Here is a 13,940-nt window from a genome sequence, read left to right on the forward strand (position 1 = left end):
TATTAATGTACTTTTCAATTTTTTTACTGTAAAAAAAAACCCCTTAATTTGAGATGATGGTTAGTTGGCTGTTTGAAAAATAACGAAACTATCTCAGCTTTACATACATACTGGATATTTAAGATGCTAACATGCTTTTCAGAGCCGAGGTGGCGCAGTGGTTAGGGTGCAGTACTGCAGGCCACTTCAGCTGACTGTTATCTGCAGTTCAGCGGTTCTAATCTTACCGGCTCAAGGTTGACTCAGCCTTCCATCCTTCCAAGGTGGGTGAAATGAGGACCCAGACTGTGGGGGCGATATGCTGACTCTGTAAACCGCTTAGAGAGGGCTGAAAGCCCTATGAAGCGGTGTATAAGTCTAACTGCTATTGCTATTGCTATTATTCAGTTTATTATTTAGTTCTCTTGCTGCCTTAATAGAAACTGGATATGGATGTAGAAACCCTCAAGATATTTTACAAATAACTGCATGCCTCTTGCAAAATTTATTTAAAAGTTTATTAAAAGGCTTCTTTTTGGTTTTTGTCTTAAAGATTATTTGTAAGAAAATATAAGACATATGTTCATCTTTCTGTGTACCCTTGCTGCAATTTATCAATGTGTAAAATAAACTAATATGGATTTTTTTTTTAAAAAGAGGTAAAATAATCTTATAAGAACACCTCCCACTCAGAAAGTTGAGAGGTCAATCCTATGTTGCAGCAGATGTAGCAAAAAAATCTGCTACAAATTCCACGTGATGTCAGGAAGGGCATCCAGCCAGTAAACATTCAGCTCCATCCAGTCGCCCTGATTCTACTCCAAATTAAGGGATTACACAGTCATAAAAGGGGGGGGGAGTTTGAATAGGGGCATTTGATCAATATTTTTAGCACCACTGTTACATTAAAAATGCTGCTTTTTAGTTTAGAATCTCGGCTTGAATTGTTCACAAATATTTAAAATATTTGTGTACATAATGTTTAAAGAGCTATACTTAAGTAATTACTACAGTTTTACTCATTTCATTGGTCCCACGTATTCTTATGGTAAGGTTTATTTATATTGCATAGTCTTATGTTCATTTAATTTGGTTCATTTTTTTCTCTGCATAGTAATTACATTTTTTCAAAGGTGGCATTGTTTTCTTCTTTCTATATTAATATGGATGATGGAAAATACAGAGTTGTCAAACAAAAGGAGGCGCTTCATATATAATCGAGGACTACTTGTGTTTATTTAAGTAGTCAAATATATCATTCCATATCTATATCAGTCAAATATGGAATGATATTATTTGACTACTTAAAATAAACACAGGTAGTCCTCGATTCACATCCATTTATTTAGTGACCTGTTCTGACCCCCCTCCTCCGTCCAGGAACGAAAGCCGAGACAAACGTAAATGAGAATGTTTTTTAATAAGTCCAGACTCTCGTTGGCTGAAAGCCAAATAAACAAAGAGATAAGCACTCTGGCAGCAAGTCCTACAAACCTTGGCAGCAATGCAAACAAACTCTGGCAGCAATCCAGCCTGCCAAGTTCGTTTCTCGTTAGTCCTAACGTTGACTTCTGCAAGAAGGGCGTGGCACAAGCAGTCTCTTTTATAATCAGGAGAGGATCTTAATGAGCGTCAGCTGAGCGTAATCACCTCCTGTAATTACGTAGTTGTTCTTGACACTGAGTAGCCCTTTGAAGGCGTGCATCCCGGAACAACTCACAGGTGGTTTCTGGATCATTCTCTCTTGTCTCCTCCCCACTGATCCAAGGCTCAGGTGCTACCAGGTGGCCAACCAGTCTCTCTGCGCCCTGCTGAGAGTCGGAACCCTGTCCAGGGTCCTCCACATCCTCCAGGGCCGACTCATAAGACCCCTCGCTGTCGGAGTCTGGTGGCAGCTCTGATGGCTCCTGCTGGGCCACAACAGTAATGTAATAAAATCAAGAGCTTGGCAACTGGCAACTTTCACTATCTTAGAGTCATGCGATCACTATTTTTAACCGCCTGAGCCAGCTTCTGACAAGCCCAGTCAATGGGGAAGCCACATTTACTTAACGTCTGCAGTGATTTGCTTAACAACTGTGTGCAGAAAGGTCATAAAATGGGACCGAAGTCACGTAACAACTATCTTGCTCAGCACTGGAAATTTTGTGCTTTGTTGTGATTATAAGTTGAGAAGTATCCGTAGTTTCTTCTTTCTCTGAATTCTGTTTTTAGTCTTACATTTTTAAAAACCTAACGTGTTAGACTTTATGTGAAACCCCCACTTTACAGAATAATATTTTTTACTAAATTCTACAGGTCTGTGGGTGACATTGAAACTTCTTCCAGGAGACATACATCAGATACGGAAAGAATTTCCTCACTTAGTTGATAGAACCACAGCTGTGGCACGGAAAATGGGCTTTCCAGAAATTATTATGCCTGGTAAGACTATGCAGTTATAAAATTAAAGACGTTGGTACAATATAGGTATAGGCTAAGTCACGAAGTTCTATTAAATAGTATTTGGAGGAATTCAAAGTTGCTTGTGGTCAAAAATATGATGTCTGAACATATTTCATTTGGATTGTATAGCATAAAAAAGATCTAGTTAAGTTCTGTCTGCCAGCAGTTCGATTCGGACTGGCTCAAGGTTGATTGACCCTTCCATCCTTCCTAGGTTGGTAAAATGAAGATCTAGATTGTTCAGGGCAATATGCTGAGTCTGTAAACTGCTTAGACAGGGCCGTAAAGCACTATGAAGCGGTATATAAGTCTAAGTGCTATTGCTATTCTTGTTATATCTAAAATGTAAATTAGGAGTTATTCTTGAAGTGTTATTTTAGGTTAGATGATAGTCTTGAAAATTTATGTACATTCAACACTCTAAAACACAGACTCAGAGAAAGTTAAATAACTGCTGCTATTCTAGCATGCATTTTCTGTAAATGTTGTATTGAAATTACCATAATTTTTTTGGAGTATTAGATGCACCAGAGTATAAGATGCACTAGGATTTTGAAGAGGCAAATTAAAAAAAAGTTTTTGCACTCTGCAATTTTCGTGAAAATGGGCCCATTTTTTGTCAAAAAAAGAGGCATGCATAGCTTTTAGGAGGCTTATAGAGTGCTCCTGGGGGCTGGGAGGGGGGCAAAATTGAGCAAAAAACAGCTTCTGGGGGAGCACTCTGGAAGCCTCCTAAAGGCTATGCACGGCTATTTTGGTGAATGGGGCGGGGTTTTGGGAGGCAAAAAAATGTGTATTCCGTGTATAAGACTCACCCAGATTTTCAGCCTCTTTTTTGAGGAAAAAAGGTGCGTCTTATACTCCGAAAAATACAGTATTATAGTGTGGAGGAAAGTGTAAGAAAAAACAGCTAAACAAATCATAAGCCACCATAATTCTTAAAATTTGCTTTCTGTTTTTGTAGGATACTGGATAATTGTAATATATTAACTCAGTGGATTGTTCTTCTCTTTTGTTTCTAGGTGATGTCCGAAATGACATTTATGTAACGTTACTTCAAGGAGATTTTGACAAGGGCAGCAAAACTACAGCAAAGAATGTAGAGGTTACAGTATCTGTTTATGATGAAGATGGGAAAAAATTAGAGGTATTTTGTGGAAAGTTGATATCTGATTTTGGGTTGATTCAAAATGATGTGATTCGTTATTCAGATACTTATTAAATGATGGTTAAATATTTTTAAAGCATGAACCACTCCCTCCCCCCCCCCTTTTCTCTCCTGAACATTTATTGGATAATTTAATGCCACACTTTTCCCATGCTGCCATATATTTCAAGAATAATAATTTTACAATTTGAATCCAGAAACTAAGAGTCATCTGAAATTACATTACATTATTTGGTTTCCTACTAGGTGTAATTATAATTCATTCATCATCAGTGGTATTCTCCATTCTTTGTCATCTTTAAAGATAACTATAGGTAACTAAGATGCTTCACAAATCTATTTGATTTTCTCCAAGTGCTCCAGGATTAGAAAACAAACTTCCTTCATTTCCCCCCCCTTATTAATTAATTATATAATAGTTAAAGATGAATACTATTCTTGAATTCTTGGTGTATTGTTCAGTATGTGCCCACAATCAAATCATTGCTACTGTATTTATGACATTTGCTTGGGTCAAAAAAATCTGAGTATCAGTTCCACCGAAAGCATTTGAATGTGTAAGAAAGCGTTACATGTAGTCCTCGACTTACAACCACAACTGACATCAGAATTTCCATTGCTAAGTAAAGAGATGGCTAAGTGAGTCATGCCTTGACAATTCTCTTCTTGACATGGTAGTTAAGCAAATCACTGCCATTGTTAACTGAATTGTAATCTATGCGTCACTCGGACAAATCACCCACACGTAGATATTACAACATCTATAGACTATGCAAAAGAGACCATCAACCAGCCCAAAAGAGAACAGGAAGACTCCAGCCCTTCATGGTATTGGACCTGGGTACTTGAGAGACCGCCTGCTGCCAATTACCTCCAATAGACCGATTAGATCCCACAGATTAGGCCTCCTCCGGATTCCATCCGCCGGCCAATGCTGACTGGCGACCACCCGGAGGAGGGCCTTCTCTGTGGCTGCTCCGGCCCTCTGGAACGAGCTCCCCGTGGAGATTCGAACCCTCACCACCCTCCAGGCCTTCCGCAAAGCCCTTAAAACCTGGCTGTTCCGACAGGCCTGGGGCTAATGAGCTTTTGTCCCCCCTCGAATGGTATAGTTGTTGTGTGTTTTTAAATTGTGGTATTGTTTTGTTCGTGTTTTTTTCTTTTTTCCCCCTTATTTGTACCCCCCCCCTTGACTTGGGTTGTGAGCTGCCCTGAGTCCCCTTCGGGAAAAAGGGCGCCATAGAAATATAATAAATTCAATTCAATTCCCACCAGCAATCAGCACCCAGATCACCATAGATTAACACCAACCTTAACATCAGACCAATAATCAAGTAAGCAAGACCCCAATCAAGAAACTGCCAAAAAAGCCAATAGCAAACAGCCCAATCAAAGAATCCCTAAGACTGTCCCCACCCACATAGACTGGCAAGGCACCAGAAGATAAACTGACAGCAAACAGCACTCCTCACTAGCACTGATGATGTTACCTAGTTAGGGTAATGAAACGTCTGCAAGAAAACAAGCAAGGACAGAAAGTCCAAAGGACCCCTCAAATATTCATATTGTTGCTAACACATTTATAAGATTTCACTTGCCTGTATTACAAAAATATTATTTCTCTGCTATTATATTTGAATTTAAAAGTTATTTTTTTATTCTTACTGTCTCTTAAATATAGTGATAGCATTTGCTTATCCCTGCAACTGCAACATTGATATCTGCTTTGTTTCCTTGTTTTAAGAATGTGATTTTTCCTGGGGCCGGAGATGAAGCTCTTTCAGAATATAAATCTGTTATATATTACCAAGTGAAGCAACCCCGCTGGTTTGAAACTATAAAGGTATGCTTGGCATTAAACTTTATTTTTTTAGAAGAAATGGATAAGAGAGATAGAGAACCTCTTGGTATCCATGCCAGAATAATCTTTCTGTGTTGCTAAGGGGTGGTACAGATGAAGTCTTTTACCCATCACATTCTCTCTGTCTCTTTCTCTTTTTATCTTCCACTCAAGGCAACTTGGATATCTTTACTCTGAATTTTGATCATATGACCATGGGGATGCTGCAATGGTCGTAAGTGTGAAAAATGGTCATAAAGTCACCTTTTTCAGTGCTATTGTAACTTTGAACTGTCACCATGAACTGTTGTAAGCCAAAAACTACCTGTATTTTAGCCACAAAATTTCCACGTACATTACAGATAGTCCTTGACCAACGAACAGTCCATTTCATGGCCTTTCAAAGTTATAAGCTCGGCGGTTCAAATCTCACCGGCTCAGGGTTGACTCAGCCTTCCATCCTTCCGAGGTGGGTAAAATGAGGACCCAGATTGTGGGGGCAATATGCCGACTCTGTAAACCGCTTAGAGAGGGCTGAAAGCCCTATAAAGCGGTATGTAAGTCTAACTGCTATTTCTATTGCTATAACAGCACTGAAAAAACTGACTTATGACTAGTTTTCGCACTTACAATGGTTGCATCATGCCTATGGTCATGTGATCAAAATTCAGACACTTGGCAACTGACGGTTGCATTGTCCTAGGGTCATGTGACCCCCTTCTGCGACCTTCTGACAAGCAGAATCAATGAGGAAGCTAGATTCACTTAACAATGGTTTACTAACTTAACAACTTCAGGAATTCACTCAACTGTGGAAGGAAAGTTGTAAAATGGGGCAAAACTCATTTAACAAATGTCTCACTTAGCAACATTAATTTTGGGCTCATTTGTGGTCATAAGACAAGGATGACCTGTGTAGCCTTCTGGTATTATTTAGCGGATCATTTTTCAATAATCAGTGACCTATTGCAGCCTGACCCAGAAAGAGAGATAGTTGTCATTTTTGGGATGTCCCTGTGATTGGTATGCAAGACACTCTGATCACATCCGTCACAACTTAGCTTTCAGAATTAGTTCAATACATGCAGTGTCGATGTGCCGAGCATTGTCTGATTCAATTATGTTGGATGAGTTTCAGTTGCTGAAATCAAAGTATGTTGAAAAGATGCTTGGTCAGGCTTGGCCAAATATTTCCATCTTTTGACTCTTGACATTTTTAGTTTGCTATATTTAATACAGAGAAACCTAATCTGAATCTAAGGATAAAAAAACAACTGTTGCTGCTTTTGTTGCTTTGATGTCCAAAAATACAACTGATTGTTTTGAACTATTCAGCCCAGTTTGCAAGTCTGACTTTGAAAGTGAAATTGCTCTGCTTTCTAGTGTGATCATTTGCTCTGAGAGAAGATGCAGTCATCTTGAATCTCTTAGACCTCTTCTCCACCACCAAGGTCAAGAACAGCAGATGCTTGTAATTATAAGGAGCCGAGGTGGCGCAGTGGTTAGGGTGCAGTACTGCAGGCCACTTCAGCTGACTGTTATCTGCAGTTCAGCGGTTCTAATCTCACCGGCTCAAGGTTGACTCAGCCTTCCATCCTTCCGAGGTGGGTGAAATGAGGACCCAGACTGTGGGGGCAATATGCTGACTCTGTAAACCGCTTAGAGAGGGCTGAAAGCCCTATGAAGCGGTATATAAGTCTAACTGCTATTGCTATTGCTATATTCCATGCATCTGATAGAGTGGGCTGAGATCCACAAACTTTATGAACAGTGGTGGGATATATATACACATACATACATACATACATACATACATACATACATACATATACACACACACACATACACATACACATACACACATACATGTATATAGCATATCTATATGTGTGTTGTGTAGGTGCACACTTTTGAGACCAGGCAACAGAATTGAGTGAACAGAGAACAGAATGCCCACAGGAAAAAAATAACAACAATGGTTGCCTTATTGTCTTATTGTCTTGTTCTGTGGTAATTATGGCATGGGATTTTAAATATGAAATACCTCTGATTTTTAAATCTAGAGGAAGCCACTGGAAAGTTTATCAGTGAATTTGGGATGAGGTATCGCCAAAATTCACAAAATTTCCATCTTTACCTTTCTTTTAACCTTCCTTCTTATCTAACGTAGCGAGGCAGTCAGTTACCTCAAGCACTGCCTCTTTTTTGGGTAGTGGAATACATGTGGATTAATATAAATGAGATTAAATCCAAATATGCCTATATTTACCTCCTTACGTTGTGATTGTTTCATTTCACAACAGGTTGCTCTTTTCCTAAAATGGTTTGTTGAATAGCTTGGAACACACTTGTTTTCAGCGAAGTACGGGAGATTCGTACTTTGCAGCCGTCACTTATATCTGGTATCTTCTTCTTTGGACTATTGCAGGGAACAAGAAATTGGTTCAGAAACTTCAGATAGATCAGAATAGGGTGATTAGGCAACTGACAGAATGGTTGATATGAGCATATTATGTCAGGTTTTTTTTCTATGTTTTCTAGTGTGAGTCAGTTCTAGATGCGATTTGGAGAGAATAGTGCTTAAGGCTAGCCTGTCTGAAAGAGCCATCACCTGCCATATCTACTATTGGGATGATAGGATTTGCACTTGAAGTGCTTCTCTAGATACTCCTGCTGAATGAGAGATGATGAGTAGCTTTCAGAAAAAAAGCTTTTTCTGATAGGCAGGTCCCAGCTACGCAGTAATTTCTCTTTAGAGGGAAGACTGTTGTGGTATTTTCTGCATCATAATAAAGACATTTTTATTTTGCCAAATTGAGGAATTACTTTGACGATCTACAGTGAAGGTATTTTGTACATACTATTAGTACTGCTACACCTTGTACAATAGTTGCCATTTCCTATGCAAGGTTCATAAAATGCCCTGCTAAAAACAATATAATGCTTTTATATTGATTTACCTTTCAGTAAGACTTTTAATGGATAGTATAGAGCCGGGATAGCGAACCTATGGCAAGCGTGCCATAAGTGGCACACGGAGCATTTGTCAGGGCACGCGAAGCGTTGCCCTGTCAGTTGGCCAGCACGCACGAGCATGCTGGCTAGCTGACTTTAGCCTTTTTTGAAGCCATTTTTCGCCCTCTCCAGGTTTCAGAGGCTTTATAGGAGCCTGGGGAGGGAGAAAACAGCCCCCCCCCCCGAGGCAGCCCGGAGATTTCAGGAGCTTCCCTGACGCCTCCGGAGTGCAAAAACCCGGCCCAGAAGTTCGAGAATGTCGCGCATTGTATTATGGGTTTGGGACGCCCACGCACGACACCCCTGCGCTTCCCCCGCTTATGGCATGCGAGCCAAAAAAGGTTCACCAATCACTGGTAATAGAGAATTTCTATTAGGTAACATTATTTATAATTGTTAAAATATTAAGAATTACATGGCAGCAGCAGTTTTCTGTAGTGAAATTTTTGGGAGATTAATGTGATATGAAGTAGGAAGTGTCCAAGAGAGTTAAAGGTTGACAGAACATTTAAAAGGCTGAACAATAATAGAAAAAACATAATTGGGGGATCTGATGTTTCTTGATAACAATAAGATTAAACCCCTGGATCATAAATGAAAGCACCCTTTAACAGAATAAACATGATGCGGTAACCTTATTCTTTGTAAAGAAGATGAACAATATTCTACTGTCTGGAAAAAACACCGAACACCAAAATCTGGCCGCCTTTTAGATGTTCTAAATTTTTGTTCTCCATAGTACAATTTCACTTTCCTCTGTTACTAGTCAAATAGAGAAGGAGATTTATTTCATATTTCTGAATTGTAATCTTAGGTATGAGAAATTATTATTGGTGCTACAGTAACAAAGGAAGGTTGAGCAAAAAATATTTTTACCATACGCTATATAAAAAAGATGCCCAGGGGATTCAGTTCATGGCAGACTGTTCAATCTTCTCTTCTCGAAGTCTGGACTAGGAATAGTTACTGATAAATAAGGAACAAGAATAGAAATGCTCTGATTAAGACTATTATTAGAAGAAATGTACTTAATGTTGCATACACATAGACATAATTTAGGTGACAAAACTCTTTCAATGTATGAGGGCTAGAAACCTGCCTTTTTTCTGAAGCAGGGGTTCCTGCTTTTTGATCATTGTAATTCCTTTCAGTGTGCAAACTCTCACATTAGTTCAGTAAAGGTCTACTGAATGACATACTAACACACTGAATTACTCATCTGAGGAGTTCTTGGCAGCTTAATTCCAGCCTAACTGAAAAGTCAGCCTGGGTTACAGAACAAAAAGAGAAAATATTTAGTGCTTTATTCTGTACTATTCTGCTTTCTGAAAAAGGACTGATTCTTTTTCGAGTACTTAGCTGTTGAAGCTCTGGAGAAATAAGTTTTTGTATTAAAGAAGTGATCTCATGGTTTCAAATACTTCAGTAAATGTTGTTTAAAACAACACACGTTTGAAAATATGGTTTTGCTGTTGTCATATCACCTTTATAAATTCAGATCTGGAGAAAGGAGAAGGGGGGTACAATTAATCAGGAAGGGGACGTTCCTGTGACAATATTTATTTGCCGGTTCTTTTAAGCAATTAGCTTAAATACTATTAAACACTGTGAGTGTTGAATTGACTGTTACTTTTCTGGATTAGACAACAGGTTTTAGGCTAGTATGTTTGTGTGTGTGTGTGTGTGTTTGTGTAATTTGTATATTTGTGTGTGGGTGTGTACAAACACAGAAACATATAATAGCTGTCAATTTTTATTTATTGATTGATCAATTTTAAATACTGCCCATCTCACTCTCAGAGCAACTCTGGGTGATTAACAATTAAAAAATAACAACATGTAAAATATTATATCTCAATAAAATGTTTGATATCCATAACTTTATCTTTTGTTTTGTGAAGGTTGCAATCCCCATTGAAGATGTAAACCGGAGTCATCTAAGGTTTACCTTCCGGCACAGATCATCACAGGATTGTGAGTAATTTACATCCACTCTTATTTTTTTTAAAGCTATTTTAAAGAAATTTCTTTCTAATTCGAACCCCTATTCTTTTGGTCTCTTGTCTTGATGCCTTTTCCTATAGTTTATTCTTTTTTACACTTCTTTATTTAGGTAAAGCCAATTGATAATATTGGGTGTGTGCTTCTTAGAGGCTGGTATTTGGGTATTTACAACATTTTTATAGAGAAAATAAACTAACTTGTTTATACTGTTAATGGGCTGCTGTGATTTTCATTAGTCATGAAGTCTATGGAAAAGCTTGTTAGCATTTTACTTACAAGCCAAGTATTGACTTCTCTTGTTAATGTTGCTGTTTAAAGTTCATACGTTTCAGTGAGATAAACTAGTATTTAGCTTGTTTCATGTTTATTATTAATGCAGTTAATGACGCCTTACTAGTTTGTAATAAGATTACGGCTGATCTAACTAATGTTACTGAATTCATTAAAAACCTAGCTTCAATTTTTATTGTAATATTGGCAAAGAAAAACCAAAGTTTTAATTGTGTAATCTTCAGTGTTTATACTTAGAACTTGTAAGATTTGACATCTTCGTAATTTTTAGTGCTTCTATAATTAAAAGAGCTGCTGCTTTTGTTGTAAAATTAATCATTGAATGAAAGCAATAATTTTAACAGAAAATTTAACAATTTCACTAATGAAAACAAGAGACAGTAATTTACTGATGTATTTATGACCATTAACTACAAACAGTTTCAATAGGAAACATTTGCATTAAGTTGCAGCAGCTAGGGGATGGCCAGAGTGATTGGTTCCACCACAAAACCGCGTTCGACTAAAGCGCGCTTGACGAAACCACGTAGCTGATGTCATCACAGGGCGACAACAGCACGGAGACAGAAGCACGCTGTAAACGCTAAACCTAAAATTAACCCCTAAACCTAAACCTAACCCCCCTAAACCTAACCCTTAAGCTAACCCTAAACCTAACCTTAAACCTAACCCTTAACCTAACCCTAAACCTAACCCTTAACCTAACCCTAAACCTAACTCTAACCCTTAATCTAACCCTTAACCTAACCCTAACCCTTAACCTAACCCTAAACCTAACCCTAAACTAACCTTAAACCTAACCCTTACCTTAACTTGAATCGGCTTGCTTTCAAAGCGCCCTTCTTTCTCCGCGCTCGCTGTTGTTGCCCTGTTGATGACGTCAGCGACGCAGTTTAATCGGGCGCGCTTTAGTCGAGCACGGTTTTGTCGTGCCACAAAAGTGATTAGACTTTAGATTATTATAATCCTTCATGCTATAAGGCTTAGGACTGCTGCTACAGTGTTTTCCCATACATCTTTTAAACTGCTGCTGGGTTGATCCAGGTTGTCATTCAAATTCTCCTTCCCATTTTTGTTTGCACTGCAATTTGTCTGCTTTCTGGAAAAAGCTGAAGAGCTTTCCTGGAATTTTTTTTTCCCTGGGTCTGGCACCATTTTAATTCTTTTATGCTTTTATTTTGTTATTGTATAGTCTTATTTAAGGAACCACCGAGAGTCCTGCGGTTGTGGCAGGATATTAGTTTGATGAATTAATAAGGTGTTAATCCTGTTTTACATAAATGTTAAAATATTCTGCTAGTGGAAATCAAACTTCATAGCAGAAGTTTATCTTTGTTGTACAGGGCGGGGCATAACCTTTTCCTAGGGGGTCACAGCAACACTTGTAATAACAACACAAATAATTCATACACCATTCGAAAGCCCATCAAAAACTGAGTTTATTGACACGATTTAATAGTCAGTATGACCACCATTAGCCCTTCGAACAGCATTCAAACGAGGTGGATAAGAACACAACAAATCTTCAAACAGTTCCGTTCGATTTTCCAGATTTTTCAACACAGTTTCCAAATTCATTCTCAAAGTTTCAACCGAAACAAATTTAACATTTAATAGCTCATTCAATTCAGTTTTTTATGGGCTTTAAAATGAGGTGTCGCGGAAGTTGTAAACTGCTGTCGATCTTGCTGTGACCCCCTAGGAAAAGGTTATGCCCCGCCCTGGAAAATCGAACGGAACTGTTTGAAGATTTGTTGTGTTCTTATCCACCTCGTTTGAATGCTGTTCGAAGGGCTAATGGTGGTCATACTGACTATTAAATCGTGTCAATAAACTCAGTTTTTGATGGGCTTTCGAATGGTGTATGAATTATTTGTGTTGTTATTACAAGTGTTGCTGTGACCCCCTAGGAAAAGGTTATGCCCCGCCCTGTACTAAAGTAAAATTACAGGTCCTATTCAGTGTACAGAGGATGGAGGTTTAATAGCAATAGCAATAGCAGTTAGACTTATATACCGCTTCATAGGGCTTTCAGCCCTCTCTAAGCGGTTTACAGAGTCAGCATATTGCCCCCAACAACAATCCGGGTCCTCATTTTACCCACCTCGGAAGGATGGAAGGCTGAGTCAACCCTGAGCCGGTGAGATTTGAACAGCCGAACTGCAGAACTGCAGTCAGCTGAAGTAGCTTGCAGTGCTGCATTTAACCACTGCGCCACCTCGGCTCCATAGGAAATGAAGGTGGGGAAATGATACTGAGTCCATAGTTTGAAGTTTGAAGTTTTATTTTATTTATATGCCGCCCTATTCCCTATAGGGACTCAGGGCGGCGAACAACTCAAACGGGAAAGGGAACATACAAATACGAAACAGACATTTAAAATAACCAACAACCACACCTGTCGAGAGGGGAAAGGAGCTCATCAACCCCAGGCCTGTCGACACAGCCAGGTTTTAACGGCTTTTCGGAAGGCCAGGAGACATATACCAGGGTTAAAGGTTAGAAGGGAGATTGGGAATAGATAAATTATTTATGAAAACACTCTAGGTAGTCCTTGCTTAAAAACCACTTGTTCAGTGACTCTTTGAGGTTATGCCAGTGCTGAATGAACGGTACTTACATTTACTTCTTGAACTTACAGCCCTGGCTGTCAGAAGATCAAAATTTGGGCATTGGGCAACCTATCCACATTTATGATTGCAGGGTGCACACCAGTTCCCCCACCTATTTCTCCCTATCTCTGCTGCCCCTGCCACCTTGAGCTTCACTACATTTGTCATTGTGTGCCATTCTGTCTCCTTTGCAAAAGACCAACCTGGGTGTGCCCCGTCAAGTGGGAGGAAGAAGAAGATGGAGGTCATTTGGGGCACAGGGCACAAGCTCCTACCCTGGTAGCAGCCACCCTTGATCCAACTGTGCTTGCATGGTGCCACAGAAGTGGCTTGCGCACCCTCCCGCCCTAGCAGTCGCCTTCCCCAGCCCAGCTCTGCTACTGCTGGATGGGTGCTGCCACGTGGACAATCTAGCAGGCTTCTTGTGAGCTGCCTAGGAATTGTGGTTTCCTTATTTATTTTGCTTAGAGGAAGCTAGCAGGAAGTTAGGAAGAGGTTCTTGGTTAATGACTGGCTTAATGACTTGCTTAACGGTGGCAATGGATAATGTTAAGATTGTAATCCCTAAGCAGTACAGTCACGTGAT

General features: G+C 39.3%; 1 protein-coding gene across 3 annotated transcripts in view; it reads left to right on the top strand.

The window, feature by feature from the left end:
- Positions 1-13,940, top strand: part of DOCK1 (dedicator of cytokinesis 1) — a 457,702-nt gene that overhangs the window by 84,494 nt on the left and 359,268 nt on the right. For all 3 annotated transcript variants that reach the window (XM_087725976.1, XM_087725977.1, XM_087725978.1), the window contains exons 13-16: positions 2,278-2,403; positions 3,447-3,571; positions 5,337-5,435; positions 10,349-10,421. In XM_087725976.1, the coding sequence (XP_087582102.1) occupies positions 2,278-2,403; positions 3,447-3,571; positions 5,337-5,435; positions 10,349-10,421 (423 nt within the window). The remainder of the gene's footprint in view (positions 1-2,277; positions 2,404-3,446; positions 3,572-5,336; positions 5,436-10,348; positions 10,422-13,940) is intronic.

The sequence above is a fragment of the Thamnophis sirtalis genome, unplaced genomic scaffold (genome assembly GCF_051295495.1).
Source record: "Thamnophis sirtalis isolate CommonGarterSnake01/CBP01778 unplaced genomic scaffold, rThaSir2_p1.2 scaffold_11, whole genome shotgun sequence".
Lineage (NCBI taxonomy): Eukaryota > Metazoa > Chordata > Lepidosauria > Squamata > Natricidae > Thamnophis > Thamnophis sirtalis.